We start from the raw sequence: 18,049 nt of genomic DNA, 5'->3' as shown, positions 1-18,049 counted from the left end.
TTGTACAAGTATGTTCTGGTGTTTGGGTTGTTGGGTGCGGGTTTGGGTACCGTGTGTTGCATTGATGTCGTTTCTGTACTGTATTCCCCTGTGTTTGTATGTATTGTTGCTATTGTGGTCGGCCCTTCAGGCCGGTGTTTTGTGGTTGAATACCTTTGTTCTTTTGTACTTTGTGAGTTTGTGGTTTATCATTTTGTGTTTTGTGGTCTGTTTTGTCCTAGTTCGCTTTTATTAATTTTATTTTATTTATTGTATTTCTTCGCATGCTTGCATGTAAAAAAAAAAAAATGTCTTTCCTGTTATAGGGGGAGGAGAAATTCCCAATCGATCTCTCATTAATTTAGGTCCCCCATAACTTGTGTTGATGATGTCACTTCAAGTAGATTAAGTTATGACTCCTATGTTGGTTTATTTAGACTGTGTGATGGGACTGTCAATCAAACTGTCAGTGAAGGAAGGAGGTGTGGGTGGGAGGGAAGGGGAGGTGGGGGGATATGGGGGAGGAGGGGGGTAGGGGGGAGGGACTAGTAGGTGACTGGAACTGTTAACGATCAAAAAGGAATCATACTTTACCGGCAGAGATGACACACAGAGTAGTAACATTAAATGAAAGATTAGCATGGGATAAAACACAATATACATTAGTGTAGGTAGGACATACATATGTATATATTTATATATATGTAATGCATCTATATATATATAATGAAGACTTGTTGCTCTTATACACAAGTCAATCAAGCACAAATGAACTTAAAATTATAATCAATTGATCATTAGCTTATGCATGACGCGGCCAAAGATGCTACATGGACATAATTATGTATTGAAGTCATGCTAAATCTATAATTGAAAAGGAAAATTCACAGCATCACCCCACCATTCACGTCAAAGACTAGATGTTATCGTGCATGAGGCGTCCGCAGCACCAAGCAGAGCCTCGTACATGTCGCTACATTCTAAATAGGTTGTTATTATAAGCTTGCAATTAGATGTTAGGCCATATTATAGTCATTCTAAACAGGCGATAGCAGTCAGCTGTCCACAGCAGAGACGCAATTTTACCAACTGAGTGAAGCCTTAGTACCAAGCAGAGAAAGACATACACATGGTAAACCACAGAGTAAGACACTGGCTTGCCAAATGTATCCAGTGTGGGATGGGCTTGGGAGGGGAGAGAGAGAGAGACAGATGGAAGGGGAGGGGGAGAACAGGGACAGGCAGGAATTTAGGCAGAGGGTTTATGGAATAGGAAGGAGGGGAAGGGGTGAGTGGCACTATCAACATCAAAAGTCACCACATAGTTCCTGGAGTACGGGTGGCGGCCCAGTTAGCACCCTGACGCACCCACACAGCGCCCTGGGGGGGGGGGTCATTTTATGTAAACAAACACCTAGTAGGTATGTATTGATAGGTAAGTACCTGGGACATATTTGGCGAACACCTGTGTTCGCGTGTTGAGGGGGGAGGGAGGGGGGTGTGGGGGAGGGTGCAGGCACCACTGGTTCAGGGAGGGGGGGGGGGAAGATAGAGGAAGAAAAGTGGAGGGAAAGGGATGTAGGATAAAATATATAGGCCCGGGAGGATATAGACGGTGAGAGCATTGCTCAAAATTAGGGAGTCCCTTGGCCTGTCTCTGCCCCCCGCAGGTCCTTAAATAGGGGCCCCTGGTCCCCCTCACTGTCCCAAGGGAGCCCATGAGAGGAGTGACACTCATTACCCTGGGAGAAAGTTTGACCTGCCTGCCCTCTGTGGGAGTTATACCTCGTGGTGTGGGAGTTATACCTTGTGGTGTCTGAGTTATACCTTGTGGTGTCTGAGTTATACCAGGTGGTGTGTGTATAGGAATCCCTACGATCTCCCAGATCCACCCATAAACTCAGGGACACTCCGCTACACCCTAACACCCTTTTCCCCCTCAATCCCCACACCCACCACATCTCTACTACACCTTAATCTACACTATCGAGTCCTACGTTCCCGAACCCTTCATCTTTTCCTTTAAAGGCGTCAACACTAAATTCTAGCACACTACACTGTCACCCCACTACACCCTAACCTCCAAGACTCTTCCCAGTACACCCTATCACACTGCACTAACCCCGGCACACCCTACACCGTTTTGGATACACCCCCATCAAGCTAGACAATTCCCACATGTATGCTACACCTTGAGGCCTGTACCCTTAATCCCTATACTCTCCGGTACACTCTACACTTCCCAGCTACGTCCCTACACACAGGAGAGTCTTCATGTCCCCTTGAAGCAGGTTTGCATTACCGAGGGGATTTAATTAATTCCTGAACCACTACGGAGGGATTTACCTCAATTACAGCATATTTTAATATTCTTGGGGGTGGATTTCTGCCTCTAATTGGCTGATAATTTATATAATTCTATGAACACCAGCCTCCAGAGCTCCTTGTTGCTCTCTCAACGATAAATGACCCAATTAATAATTCCTATTAAAAGCCTTCCAATTATCAATTTATACCCCCGGAGAGCGCGGTAATTAAAACGTAACTAATTGGCAAAATTCCCTCAAACTGTTTTTGGTTTGGTGAATTCCTGCTCAAAAAGGCCTGCTTCCGCCTACAGCAACAAGGAGGAGGTCTACAACCATCTACAACCTATTAACGGGTCATTTAAACTAGAAAAAACGTGTAAACAGAGACATATTTCACGTTGATATTTACCGCAGCGACGTAAATAAACGAGCGTTCTGACGTAAATAGTTCAACGTCACACAACGCTGGAGGACGTCAAGAACTTGGACTTCTTTGTTAAAAGTCTTGAAATAGGGAGGAGAGAATTGGTGGATTGGTGACAATCGCCTTGTTAAAGTTTGGTCTCTTCTCGGGGAGGGGGGGGGGGGGGGAAGAGAAGAGGAGGAGGGGGGAATAAAAAGAAGAATTGGAAGAGGAGGAGGAGGAGGAGGAGACGAAGTCTTACAATATTGTCCCCTCCAACCCTTTATTATGGCGGGTCGTCGTTTGCATCCGCCATACTGATCCCTCCCGTCAACACCAGTGTCCACTACCACGGTGGTTCATGGTGCCAGTGTCCACTACCACGGTGGTTCATGGTGCCAGTGTCCACTACCACGGTGGTTCACGGTGCTAGTGTCCACTACCACGGTGGTTCATGGTGCTAGTGTCCACTACCACGGTGGTTCATGGTGCTAGTGTCCACTACCACGGTGGTTCATGGTGCTAGTGTCCACTACCACGGAGGTTCATGGTGCTAGTGTCCACTACCACGGTGGTTCATGGTGCCAGTGTCCACTACCACGGTGGTTCATGGTGCTAGTGTCCACTACCACGGTGGTTCATGGTGCTAGTGTCCACTACCACGGTGGTTCATGGTGCCAGTGTCCACTACCACGGTGGTTCATGGTGCTAGTGTCCACTACCACGGTGGTTCATGGTGCTAGTGTCCACTACCAAGGTGGTTCATGGTGCTAGTGTCCACTACCACGGTGGTTCATGGTGCCAGTGTCCACTACCACGGTGGTTCATGGTGCTAGTGTCCACTACCACGGTGGTTCATGGTGCTAGTGTCCACTACCACGGTGGTTCATGGTGCCAGTGTCCACTACCACGGTGGTTCATGGTGCCAGTGTCCACTACCACGGTGGTTCATGGTGCCAGTGTCCACTACCACGGTGGTTCATGGTGCCAGTGACCACTACCACGGTGGTTCATGGTGCCAGTGTCCACTACCACGGTGGTTCACGGTGCTAGTGTCCACTACCACGGTGGTTCATGGTGCCAGTGACCACTACCACGGTGGTTCATGGTGCTAGTGTCCACTACCACGGTGGTTCATGGTGCTAGTGTCCACTACCACGGTGGTTCATGGTGCTAGTGTCCACTACCACGGTGGTTTATGGTGCCAGTGTCCACTACCACGGTGGTTTATGGTGCCAGTGTCCACTACCACGGTGGTTCATGGTGCTAGTGTCCACTACCACGGTGGTTCATGGTGCCAGTGTCCACTACCACGGTGGTTCATGGTGCCAGTGTCCACTACCACGGTGGTTCATGGTGCCAGTGACCACTACCACGGTGGTTCATGGTGCCAGTGTCCACTACCACGGTGGTTCACGGTGCTAGTGTCCACTACCACGGTGGTTCATGGTGCCAGTGACCACTACCACGGTGGTTCATGGTGCTAGTGTCCACTACCACGGTGGTTCATGGTGCTAGTGTCCACTACCACGGTGGTTCATGGTGCTAGTGTCCACTACCACGGTGGTTTATGGTGCCAGTGTCCACTACCACGGTGGTTTATGGTGCCAGTGTCCACTACCACGGTGGTTCATGGTGCCAGTGACCACTACCACGGTGGTTTATGGTGCCAGTGTCCACTACCACGGTGGTTCACGGTGCTAGTGTCCACTACCACGGTGGTTCATGGTGCCAGTGACCACTACCACGGTGGTTCATGGTGCTAGTGTCCACTACCACGGTGGTTCATGGTGCTAGTGTCCACTACCACGGTGGTTCATGGTGCTAGTGTCCACTACCACGGTGGTTCATGGTGCCAGTGTCCACTACCACGGTGGTTCATGGTGCTAGTGTCCACTACCACGGTGGTTCATGGTGCTAGTGTCCACTACCACGGTGGTTCATGGTGCTAGTATCCACTACCACGGTGGTTCATGGTGCCAGTGACCACTACCACGGTGGTTCATGGTGCTAGTATCCACTACCACGGTGGTTCATGGTGCCAGTGTCCACTACCACGGTGGTTCATGGTGCCAGTGTCCACTACCACGGTGGTTCATGGTGCCAGTGTCCACTACCACGGTGGTTCATGGTGCTAGTGACCACTACCACGGTGGTTCATGGTGCCAGTGACCACTACCACGGTGGTTCATAGTGCTAGTGTCCCCAAATTAGCGTTTACCCTACTGTTTATGAGGACATTTCAGCTAACAACTGAACCACTGACAATTATGTCCGAATCACCCGTGGACACACACTGGTTCCGTTTTCTAAAGAAATTAAGTAAATTACGGACGAATCTTGATCAAATTATGCCGTAGCATCGAAGGATATATTAAGGTATAACATTTCTCTTTTATCTAATTATTTCTCAATATCTCTATAATCTTCCCCTTGTCAGTTTCTCTCAGTATCTAATCATTCCATTTTCTTTGTTCCTACCCCTGGTTCCATTTTCTTTGTTACTATCCTGGTCCCCTTTTTTTTGTGCCTATCCTGGTCCCATTTTCTTTGTTACTATCCTGATCCCATTTTCTTTGTTCCTACCCTTGGTCCCATTTTCTTTGTTCCTATCCTGGTCCCATTTTCTTTGTTCCTATCCTGATCCCATTTTCTTTGTTCCTACCCTTGGTCCCATTTTCTTTGTTCCTACCCTGCTCCCGTTTTCTTTGTTCCTATCCTGATCACATTTTCTTTGTTCCTACCTTGGTCAAATTTTCTTTGTTCCTACCCTGGTCCCATTTTCTTTACTATCCTGATCCCATTTTCTTTGTTCCTACCCTGGTCCCAATTTCTTTATTCCTATCCCGGTCCTATTTTTTTCTTTCTATCCATTCTACAGGTAAACATTTGCTGGTCTAATTTTCCTTGTCTCTACCCCTGATCCCATTTTCTTTGCCTTACCTCCATCCCATTTTCTTTGTACTTTGATCCCATTTTCTCTGTCCTCACTCTGATCCAATTTTCTTTGTCCGTACCCTAATCCTGTTTTCTGTCTATATTTCACTCATGCCCAAATTTCTGTCTAAGTCACTCTCTCATCCTATTTTCTTTCTCCATTGCTGCGACATCTCATTTTCTGGCAGCCCGCGTCCTCCGTGGGCAACCCGTTCTCGCACTTTCTTATAGTCAATATTGACTTATTAAATAAGTGCATATGTGACATACTAATTTATTGTGAATATTTTAGTTTACCTTGAAAAGCTTCATAGAAAACACCGACCTTACCTAACCTTCTTAGTATGTTAAGATAAGCATCTTATTGCTTCGTAATTACAATTATTACTTAACCAATTATAGGTATAGGTTATTACTTAACCAATTATAGGTATAGGTTAAGTAATAATTGTAATTACGAAGCAATAAGATGCTTATCTTAACATACTAAGAAGGTTAGGCAAGGTCGGTGTTCTCTATGAAGCTTTTCAAGGTAAACTAAAATATTCACAATAAATTAGTATGTCACATATGCACGTATTTAATAAGTCAATATTGACTATAAGAAAGTGCGAGAACGGGTTACCGTGGGACCCCAGGAGACTACAGAACACAACTACCCAGCGCACAATTAACACAAGAGGTACTACGGTTACTTTAGTCAAGCGGACGACCCTTACACAGGAGGTACGACAACGGTAATCACCAATTACACTAATGACATTCACGGAAACTAACTTAAGATTACCATGCATCATTGTTCCGCATTTCTAATATCAAAATCTATTACGAGGGAACACGTAACAGCTATTCTAATCCAGGCAATGACAGGAAAAATGATCATTTAGTTTAGTTTATGGGGGCAAATTTTGAGCCAAGACACACACACACACGGTAAACATATCGACTAGCATTGACTATGTATGCACAGCGTCACTCCACTCAGGCCTACTGCTATAGTGAACGTGGATACTGACACACAACGGTTAAGGAAGGTGTTGACATTGAGCACAGGACACACACACTGTCAGGAAGGAGATCCTTAATCAAATGCAGTTTCGATTTAACGTGATACTTCAACGACCGTGGTCTATGGTCCCTAGGTGGTGATTCTGGTCTATGGTCCCCAAGTGGTGACTCTGGTCTATGGTCCCCAAGTGGTGACTCTGGTCTATGGTCCCCAGGTGGTGGTGACTCTGGTCTATGGTCCCCAGGTGGTGGTGACTCTGGTCTATGGTCCCCAGGTGGTGGTGACTCTGGGCTATGGTCCCCAAGTGGTGACTCTGGTCTATGGTCCCCAGGTGGTGGTGATTCTGGGCTATGGTCCCCAAGTGGTGACTCTGGTCTATGGTCCCCAGGTGGTGGTGACTCTGGGCTATGGTCCCCAAGTGGTGACTCTGGTCTATGGTCCCCAGGTGGTGGTGACTCTGGTCTATGGTCCCCAGGTGGTGGTGACTCTGGGCAATGATCCCCAGGTGGTGGTGACTCTGGTCTATGGTCCCCAGGTGGTGGTGACTCTGGGCTATGGTCCCCAGGTGGTGGTGACTCTGGGCTATGGTCCCCAGGTGGTGGTGACTCTGGTCTATGGTCCCCAGGTGGTGGTGACTCTGGTCTATGGTCCCCAGGTGGTGGTGACTCTGGTCTATGGTCCCCAGGTGGTGGTGACTCTGGGCTATGGTCCCCAGGTGGTGACCCTGGTCTATGGTCCCCAGGTGGTGGTGACTCTGGTCTATGGTCCCCAGGTGGTGGTGACTCTGGTCTGTGGTCCCCAGGTGGTGACTCTGGTCTATGGTCCCCAGGTGGTGGTGACTCTGGTCTATGGTCCCCAGGTGGTGGTGACTCTGGTCTATGGCCCCACAGGTGGTGGTGACTCTGGTCTATGGTCCCCAGGTGATGGTGACTCTGGTCTATGGTCCCACAGGTGGTGGTGACTCTGGTCTATGGTCCCCAGGTGGTGGTGACTCTGGCCTATGGTCCCCAGGTGGTGACTCTGGTCTATGGTCCCCAGGTGGTGGTGACTCTGGTCTATGGTCCCACAGGTGGTGGTGACTCTGGTCTATGGTCCCCAGGTGATGGTGACTCTGGTCTATGGTCCCACAGGTGGTGGTGACTCTGGTCTATGGTCCCCAGGTGGTGGTGACTCTGGTCTATGGTCCCCAGGTGGTAGTGACTCTGGTCTATGGTCCCCAGGTGGTGACCCTGGTCTATGGTCCCCAGGTGGTGGTGACTCTGGTCTATGGTCCCTAGGTGGTGACTCTGGTCTATGGTCCCCAGGTGGTGACTCTGGTCTATGGTCCCCAGGTGGTGACTGGTCTACGGTCCCCAGGTGGTGAATCTGGTCTATGGTCCCTAGGTGGTGACTGGTCTATGGTCCCCAGGTGGTGACTCTGGTCTATGGTCCCCAGGTGGTGGTGACTCTGGTCTATGGTCCTCCAGGTGGTGACTCTGGTCTATGGTCCCCAGGTGGTGACTCTGGTCTATGGTCCCCAGGTGGTGGTGACTCTGGTCTATGGTCCCCAGGTGGTGGTGACTCTGGTCTATGGTCCCCAGGTGGTGGTGACTCTGGTCTATGGTCCCCAGGTGGTGGTGACTCTGGGCTATGGTCCCCAGGTGGTGACCCTGGTCTATGGTCCCCAGGTGGTGGTGACTCTGGTCTATGGTCCCCAGGTGGTGGTGACTCTGGTCTGTGGTCCCCAGGTGGTGACTCTGGTCTATGGTCCCCAGGTGGTGGTGACTCTGGTCTATGGTCCCCAGGTGGTGGTGACTCTGGTCTATGGTCCCACAGGTGGTGGTGACTCTGGTCTATGGTCCCCAGGTGATGGTGACTCTGGTCTATGGTCCCACAGGTGGTGGTGACTCTGGTCTATGGTCCCCAGGTGGTGGTGACTCTGGTCTATGGTCCCCAGGTGGTGACTCTGGTCTATGGTCCCCAGGTGGTGGTGACTCTGGTCTATGGTCCCACAGGTGGTGGTGACTCTGGTCTATGGTCCCCAGGTGATGGTGACTCTGGTCTATGGTCCCACAGGTGGTGGTGACTCTGGTCTATGGTCCCCAGGTGGTGGTGACTCTGGTCTATGGTCCCCAGGTGGTAGTGACTCTGGTCTATGGTCCCCAGGTGGTGACCCTGGTCTATGGTCCCCAGGTGGTGGTGACTCTGGTCTATGGTCCCTAGGTGGTGACTCTGGTCTATGGTCCCCAGGTGGTGACTCTGGTCTATGGTCCCCAGGTGGTGACTGGTCTACGGTCCCCAGGTGGTGAATCTGGTCTATGGTCCCTAGGTGGTGACTGGTCTATGGTCCCCAGGTGGTGACTCTGGTCTATGGTCCCCAGGTGGTGGTGACTCTGGTCTATGGTCCTCCAGGTGGTGGTGACTCTGGTCTATGGTCCCCAGGTGGTGGTGACTCTGGTCTATGGTCCCCAGGTGGTGGTGACTCTGGTCTATGGTCCTCCAGGTGGTGACTCTGGTCTATGGTCCCCAGGTGGTGACTCTGGTCTATGGTCCCCAGGTGGTGGTGACTCTGGTCTATGGTCCCCAGGTGGTGGTGACTCTGGTCTATGGTCCCCAGGTGGTGGTGACTCTGGTCTATGGTCCTCCAGGTGGTGACTCTGGTCTATGGTCCCCAGGTGGTGACTCTGGTCTATGGTCCCCAGGTGGTGACTCTGGTCTATGGTCCTCCAGGTGGTGGTGACTCTGGTCTACGGTCCCCAGGTGGTGGTGACCCTGGTCTATGGTCCCCAGGTGGTGACCCTGGTCTATGGTCCCCCAGGTGGTGGTGACTCTGGTCTATGGTCCCCCAGGTGGTGGTGACCCTGGTCTAGCTCCATCAACCAGAGTTGTCAGCAGTCTACCAGCTCCATCAACCAGAGTTGTCAGCAGTCTACTAGCTCTATCAACCAGCTGTCAGCAGTCCACTAGCTCCATCAACCAGAGTTGTCAGCAGTCTACTAGCTCCATCAACCAGCTGTCAGCAGTCTACCAGCTCCATCAACCAGCTGTCAGCAGTCTACTAGCTCCATCAACCAGTGTCAGCAGTCTACCAGCTCCATCAACCAGAGTTGTCAGCAGTCTACCAGCTCCATCAACCAGAGTTGTCAGCAGTCTACTAGTTCCATCAACCAGCTGTCAGCAGTCTACCAGCTCCATCAACCAGAGTTGTCAGCAGTCTACCAGCTCCATCAACCAGCTGTCAGCAGTCTACCAGCTCCATCAACCAGAGTTGTCAGCAGTCTACCAGCTCCATCAACCAGCTGTCAGCAGTCTACCAGCTCCATCAACCAGAGTTGTCAGCAGTCTACTAGCTCTATCAACCAGCTGTCAGCAGTCCACTAGCTCCATCAACCAGCTGTCAGCAGTCTACTAGCTCTATCAACCAGCTGTCAGCAGTCTACTAGCTCTATCAACCAGCTGTCAGCAGTCTACTAGCTCTATCAACCAGCTGTCAGCAGTCTACTAGCTCTATCAACCAGCTGTCAGCAGTCTACCAGCTCCATCAACCAGAGTTGTCAGCTGTCTACCAGCTCCATCAACCAGAGTTGTCAGCAGTCTACTAGCTCTATCAACCAGCTGTCAGCTGTCTACCAGCTCTATCAACCAGCTGTCAGCTGTCTACCAGCTCCATCAACCAGAGTTGTCAGCAGTCTACCAGCTCCATCAACCAGAGTTGTCAGCTGTCTACCAGCTCCATCAACCAGAGTTGTCAGCTGTCTACTAGCTCCATCAACCAGTTGTCAGCTGTCTACCAGCTCTATCAACCAGTTGTCAGCAGTCTACCAGCTCCATCAACCAGCTGTCAGCTGTCTACCAGCTCTATCAACCAGTTGTCAGCAGTCTACCAGCTCCATCAACCAGAGTTGTCAGCAGTCTACCAGCTCTATCAACCAGAGTTGTCAGCAGTCTACCAGCTCCATCAACCAGAGTTGTCAGCTGTCTACTAGCTCTATCAACCAGCTGTCAGCAGTCTACCAGCTCCATCAACCAGCTGTCAGCTGTCTACCAGCTCCATCAACCAGAGTTGTCAGCAGTCTACCAGCTCCATCAACCAGAGTTGTCAGCAGTCTACTAGCTCTATCAACCAGCTGTCAGCAGTCTACCAGCTCCATCAACCAGCTGTCAGCAGTCTACCAGCTCCATCAACCAGAGTTGTCAGCAGTCTACCAGCTCCATCAACCAGCTGTCAGCAGTCTACTAGCTCCATCAACCAGTTGTCAGCAGTCTACCAGCTCCATCAACCAGTTGTCAGCAGTCTACCAGCTCCATCAACCAGCTGTCAGCAGTCTACTAGCTCCATCAACCAGTTGTCAGCAGTCTACTAGCTCCATCAACCAGTTGTCAGCAGTCTACTAGCTCCATCAACCAGTTGTCAGCAGTCTACCAGCTCCATCAACCAGTTGTCAGCAGTCTACTAGCTCCATCAACCAGTTGTCAGCAGTCTACCAGCTCTATCAACCAGTTGTCAGCAGTCTACTAGCTCCATCAACCAGTTGTCAGCAGTCTACCAGCTCCATCAACCAGTTGTCAGCAGTCTACTAGCTCCATCAACCAGTTGTCAGCAGTCTACTAGCTCCATCAACCAGTTGTCAGCAGTCTACCAGCTCCATCAACCAGCTGTCAGCTGTCTACCAGCTCCATCAACCAGAGTTGTCAGCAGTCTACCAGCTCCATCAACCAGAGTTGTCAGCAGTCTACTAGCTCTATCAACCAGCTGTCAGCAGTCTACCAGCTCCATCAACCAGCTGTCAGCAGTCTACCAGCTCCATCAACCTTCCCTCATTCATAACCTGGTCACTTGGTCATTCACTATCATTTTCTTTATTATATGACTATGTAGGAGTTTCAGTGTGCTCTTTGCTTTGGAGATAATCTCTTTTTCATAGTTTATCTATGTTTATAAAGATATATTTTCATATCTGGTCTTTTCATATCTTTATCTAGTTTAAGTATGCCAATCTTCTTATGTTTATACAGTCATTTCTGGCACTGTTGCATCTATTCCCTCTGTTCTTTGTCTTCTGTATTTCCTCCACTCCCTCCTGCTTTTGTATTTTGCTTCCTGGCACTGTCTATTGAACCCCGGGATATTATATGTTATATTAATTTTTACCCTTAATAGTGGTATGAATCTCTCTTCTGCCTCTTTGCACCTCAGTTTGACTTGGTCCATCATTTCCTGGACCGTCTTCCCTCTGAGGTCCTCCTCTCAGTGTTCACTTACCAGATACTCTCTTGCTTGTATGTTGTCTCCTTTTGTGTAGTCTGCCCCGGACTCCTGGTCTTATGGGCACTGTTCTGAGGTCCATCATGTAGTGAACACCAGGACACAATGGTCACTTGCTCCTGGTGGACACAATGGTCACTGGCTCCTGGTGGACACAATGGTCACTGGCTCCTAGTGGACACAATGGTCACTTGCTCCTAGTGGACACAATGGTCACTTGCTCCTGGTGGACACAATGGTCACTTGCTCCTAGTGGACACAATGGTCACTTGCTCCTGGTGGACACAATGGTCACTTGCTCCTGGTGGACACAATGGTCACTTGCTCCTGGTGGACACAATGGTCACTTGCTCCTAGTGGACACAATGGTCACTTGCTCCTAGTGGACACAATGGTCACTTGCTCCTAGTGGACACAATGGTCACTTGCTCCTAGTGGACACAATGGTCACTTGCTCCTGGTGGTATTTCATGCTCTATGCTCTCAATGTCTTCCTCACTCTGGGTGAAGATCAAGTCCAGTAGACTTGGTGTATCTCCTCCCCTTTCTCTTATGTCCTCCTTTACATGTTGGGTTAAGAAGTTTCTTTCTGAAACTTCCACTAACTTCACTTCCCACGTTTAGTTTAGGGAGCGAATCCCTATTCCCCCACATCTACACACACACACAATGTGTGTGTGTGTGTGTATGTGTGAGTCTTCAGATATAAGTGAGTGTTTAACGAAGCAAAATAGTATTAAGCCCTGAGAGGTTGGGCCATCCTGGACACCTGAAGAACTGCACTGCTACTCTGATCTGGCTCTTCCCTCCTACCTTGGGGGGGGGGGTTAAGAGCCAGTAATACGTCAGCTTTGGTTCAGGGGGAAGCTCATCCCGAGCTGCTTCCTTCACTGACAGACACGTCAGATGTGTGAGAGAGAGATAAGAGCTTCCAGGGAATATATTCTACAGCATATTTTTGGCCAGGTCATACTAGCAGGACCTGGACCACCACAACAAACCACCACAACAGGTCATTAGAACAATATTTCAGGCATCTGCAGACCTATTCCTACATTCAAGGCCTATTTCTTACCACAACCTTGACTGCTCTGACTCTTCAAACATTCCACAGAGTCTGTATGATGTTATTTGGTAACGCACTCAACAGATCTGCAAGTCGTCTCTTCAAACCTATCAAGATATTAAAATGACTTCCTGGAGCGAAAGATCAGTGTTCTTGGTTCAAGATCCCAACTATCGTGTTCTTGGTTTAAGATCCCAGCTAACTATAATTATCTCATTCGTGTTTGGTAATGGAATCAGTGGTATGTGGCAGGTGTTTTCTAATGCTAAGCTGAGACCCCGAACACAGGTGGACCGTCTCTTAGTGGCTCCTGGCGACGACCTTCCCAAGACGGACCACCACAACAGACCACGGGCTGGACCACCATACCTGGAGAGGCGGGCAGAGGTGAAGCGAGGGAACTGTAAGGGGCCACCACTTTTGGAGGGAAGAGGGGGAAGGGTGAGGAAGAAGGGGGGGGGGGGGGGAAGGAAGGTGAGGAAGAGGATAGAGACAAGACGAAGGTGGGAGACAGAGCCACAAGACTTTTGGCGACACAACACCGTCCTCTACCACACAGGAGCGGGGGCGGCCACAGCACATGCCACGCGGGCCATACACGACGCCCACGACTGTGGGCCCCCACGCGCGAGTCAGCGGGCCCACGCCGCCCCACGGCCTACACACGCTCTACCAACATCTAGTCAAGTTAAACGTGGGAGAGGAGAACGCTTCCTAACCGGATTCCTTGCCTTTTGTCATAACCCGGCAAGTGCAGGGGGAGATCTCGTGGAGGGACGGGCACTGGATGTTCCGGTTCGAGTCCCCCACGCCTACGTTGTTCCTGGACCCGGCAGCGGCTCCCACGGCGCCCTCCACCACACTGGCCAGCACACATAGGCCTAGCCAGGCCACCCGCGCCCTCTGGTTGGCTATGGGCCAGGTGTTGGAGCCTCCGCGCCGGCGCCCAGCCTCCCCCACGCCCGACACACGCCGCCCCGCGCCCGCCATCACAACCTGTTGGGTCACAGAAAGTGGAAATTACAATTTACATTAGAAATGATTTATAGACAATATATGACTAAAGACACACACACACACACACACACACACACACACACACACACACACACACACACACACACACACACACACACACACACACACACACACACACCGCAGGGGTCAGTCCTTGGACCAATACTATCCATTTAACACAAGGATACATCATTATTTTGAACAGCTGACTGTTATACACCATCCTGGTTGAGTTGGTAGTACATGTGGCGTCCAGGGACGCTGGTTCGATGCCATATAATCTTATTATCTTATTTAACTTCTTACTAAAAAAGGGGGGAAGGGCTGAAGCGAGTCCGTTGTAGATTCAAATATATTTTCTACCAAACTTTTGGAATTTGATGGGAAAAATTTGCCTAAAGTTCGAGTCACTTCGTGCCAAGAATGTAAGACGCTGGAAGTGGAAAGACAGAAGAGGAGGAGGAGAGGAAGACAGATAAAGGAGAGGCATAGAGGAACACACAAAATCAGCAACACAGATTGCTGATTTCAACTAGCAACATCACATTAGGAGGCTTGCTTGGCTTCGTAGTTTCTGGTTAGGCTAGATAGGTTGGAATTTGTACGGAGTGACAAATGATGGGAACATGGCTGTGTGATGGTAGTAACGTGCTCTCAATACTCTCGATATGCAAAACATGTATACAAGTACACTACTTAGTTGGCAATGGTCATTGTTAAGTTGAGAATGTCTGGCTTGTGTGGACAGGGTTCGACTCTCTCTCTCTCTCTCTCTCTCTCTCTCTCTCTCTCTCTCTCTCTCTCTCTCTCTCTCTCTCTCTCTCTCTCTCTCCACTCACTCACCTTTCCCTTCTCTCTCTCTGTCAACTCCCGTTCATCTATATACTGTATGTATTATGATGTAAGTTAACCGAAACTGGAAACGAATGGTTACCGCTAACGACCGTTAGGACTACTGCTCTAGACACCCTTGTTCGCTCTTCAAGCAGAACAATCAACCTGTCTTCAGAGAGGAGATGATCTCAAAGGAATGGATTGGGAACGACTACATGATTACTGTTATTATCTACTCTCTATCCAACGTAAGGGTAGGTTAAAGTGAAGGTTAGGTTAGGTTAGGTTAGGTTAGGTTAGGTTAGGTTAAGGTTAGGTTAAGGTAAGGTTAACGTTAGGTTAAGGTTAGGTTAAGGTTAATGTTTGATTAAGGTTAGGTTAAAGTGAAGGTTAGGTTAGGTTAGGTTAGGTTAGGTTAGGTTAAGGTTAGGTTAAGGTTAGGGTTAAGGTAAGGTTAACGTTAGGTTAAGGTTAGGTTAAGGTTAATGTTTGATTAAGGGTAGGTTAAAGTGAAGGTTAGGTTAAAGTGAAGGTTAGGTTAAGTTAAGGTTAGGTTCAGTTAAGGTTAGGTTGAGGTTAAGGTTAGGTTAAGGTTAGGTTAGATTAAGGTCAGATTAAGTTAGGTTTCATTACGTTAGATCATATTAATACAGTGTATTATTGATGATAATGTGAAATCTGGAAATCGAAAACTATTTCAGTGGGCCCGAGAATTCCGTTTACAGAAATACTAATTCTTTAAAGAGAACGTTTTCAGTATACATTTTTATATTTTAAACAAACGATTTGTAACACAATAAAGTTTTAACTTGCGAATTATCACTGCTTTAAAGTTAAACTGGTAAATTAACAAACGTTAATTTACCAGTTTACAAGTAGACTATTGCTAGCTAGGGACTAGGGATAACTAGGGATAACTAGATAACTAGGGAGTTTGAGGGGGGGGGGAAGGTTTCTCTTAGTAATGGATTTTCTCTGAGGACCGCCTCAAATAATATGTAATTGTAGTCATCTCCCAGTTCCCGCGCCCAACCGCTTGGGCTGGACGGTAGAGCGACGGTCTCGCTTCATGCAGGTCGGCGTTCAATCCCCGACCGTCCACCAAGTGGTTGGGCACCATTCCTTTCCACCGTCCCATCCCAAATCCTTATCCTGATCCCCTTCCCAGTGCTGTATAGTAGTAATAAGTTGGCGCGTTTTTCTGATAATTTCCTTACCCTTCCCAAGTCCCACTGACAGTTTGTCATTTTGAAGTTGTATCGTGCATACAATCATGCAGTTGTATAGTGCATACAATCATGCAGTTGTATCGTGCATACAATCATGCAGTTGTATCGTGCATACAATCATGCAATTGCAGAAATAATCGTTAAATACGAATGTTGTTGCTTCAGACTCTCACAAATAGATTTATGGGTCATAATAATGGCTGCAAAAATATTTATAGATTGCCCGCTTAGCGATCCCCAAACATCAATTGTTGGTGTGCCACGCTGCCGTCACACTAGGGTGCCACGCTGCCGTCACACTAGGGTGCCACGCTGCCGTCACACTAGGTTGCCACGGTGCCGTCACACTAGGGTGCCACGCTGCCGTCACACTAGGGTGCCACGCTGCCGTCACACTAGGTTGCCACGGTGCCACGGTGCCGTCACACTAGGGTGCCACGCTGCCGTCACACAAGGGTGCCACGCTGCCGTCACACTAGGGTGCCACGCTGCCGTCACACTAGGGTGCCACGCTGCCGTCACACTAGGTTGCCACGGTGCCGTCACACTAGGGTGCCACGGTGCCGTCACACTAGGGTGCCACGCTGCCGTCACACTAGGGTGCCACGCTGCCGTCACACTAGGGTGCCACGCTGCCGTCACACTAGGGTGCCACGCTGCCGTCACACTAGGGTGCCACGCTGCCGTCACACTAGGGTGCCACGGTGCCGTCACACTAGGGTGCCACGGTGCCGTCACACTAGGGTGCCACGCTGCCGTCACACTAGGGTGCCACGCTGCAGTCACACTAGGGTGCCACGGTACCGTCACACTAGGGTGCCATGGTGCCGTCACACTAGGGTGCCACGGTGCCGTCACACTAGGGTGCCACGCTGCCGTCACACTAGGGTGCCACGGTGCCGTCACACTAGGGTGCCACGGTGCCGTCACACTAGGGTGCCACGCTGCCGTCACACTAGGGTGCCACGCTGCCGTCACACTAGGGTGCCACGCTGCCGTCACACTAGGGTGCCACGCTGCCGTTACACTAGGGTGCCACGCTGCCGTCACACTAGGGTGCCACGCTGCCGTCACACTTGGGTGCCACGCTGCCGTCACACTAGGGTGCCACGCTGCCGTCACACCGGGTGCCACGCTGCCGTCACACAGGAGGTCCACTACCGTCACACAGGAGGGCCACTACCGTCACACAGGAGGGCCACTACCGTCTCACAGGAGGGCCACTACCGTCACACAGGAGGGCCACTACCGTCACACTGGAGGGCCACTACCGTCACACAGGAGGGCCACTACCGTCACACAGGAGGGCCACTACCGTCACACAGGAGGGCCACTACCGTCACACTGGAGGGCCACTACCGTCACACAGGAGGGCCACTACCGTCACACTGGAGGGCCACTACCGTCACACAGGAGGGCCACTACCGTCACACAGGAGGGCCACTACCGTCACACTGGAGGGCCACTACCGTCACACAGGAGGGCCACTACCGTCACACAGGAGGGCCACTACCGTCACACAAGAGGGCCACTACCGTCACACAAGAGGGCCACTAAAGATACAAAATAGATGTTTCTGGATAAATTGCCGCTGGGCTGCGCTGCATCTATAATGATGTGTATTGACCTAGTTGGCCTGGCACGGTCGAGCTGCTGCTCTTAAGCCCCGCTTTTCACCATCAGAACAGCTCAAGGCAGAGTATGTACTTGCTTAATGTGTCTGCAGGATCGAGCATTGACTCTTGGATCCCGTCTTTCGAGCATCGGTTGTTTACAGCAATGACTCCTGTCCCATTTCCCTATCATACCTGGTTTTAAAATTATGAATAGTATTTGCTTCACTTGTTACTGTTCGCCAGTCCGACTTCTCGCCCCTTACCGTAACTCTCTGGCTCCTTCCTGTTAGGTAGCTCCTTATCCATGCTAGGACCTTTCCCCCCACCCCCGCCTGCCTCTCGAGTTTGAACAGCAGTCACACACTTGTGTGTGTGTGTGTGTGTGTGTGTGTGTGTGTGTGTGTG

At 50.1% G+C, this 18,049-nt stretch overlaps 1 protein-coding gene across 5 annotated transcripts in view; it reads right to left on the bottom strand.

Annotated features, from left to right (window-relative positions):
* Window positions 1-18,049, bottom strand: part of LOC123775176 (chondroadherin) — a 277,038-nt gene that overhangs the window by 117,853 nt on the left and 141,136 nt on the right. For 4 of the 5 annotated variants that reach the window (XM_069319124.1, XM_069319125.1, XM_069319126.1 and 1 more), the window contains exon 2: window positions 13,668-13,944. In XM_069319124.1, coding sequence (XP_069175225.1) covers window positions 13,668-13,938 — 271 coding nt within the window. In that variant the 5' untranslated portion in view covers window positions 13,939-13,944. The remainder of the gene's footprint in view (window positions 1-13,667; window positions 13,945-18,049) is intronic. The other variant, XM_069319127.1, reaches the window with a different exon arrangement.

This window comes from Procambarus clarkii, chromosome 92, assembly GCF_040958095.1.
Source record: "Procambarus clarkii isolate CNS0578487 chromosome 92, FALCON_Pclarkii_2.0, whole genome shotgun sequence".
Taxonomy (NCBI): Eukaryota; Metazoa; Arthropoda; class Malacostraca; order Decapoda; family Cambaridae; genus Procambarus; species Procambarus clarkii.
The sequence above is the reverse complement of the archived record's forward strand: the minus strand, read 5'-3'. Positions and strand labels throughout refer to the sequence as shown.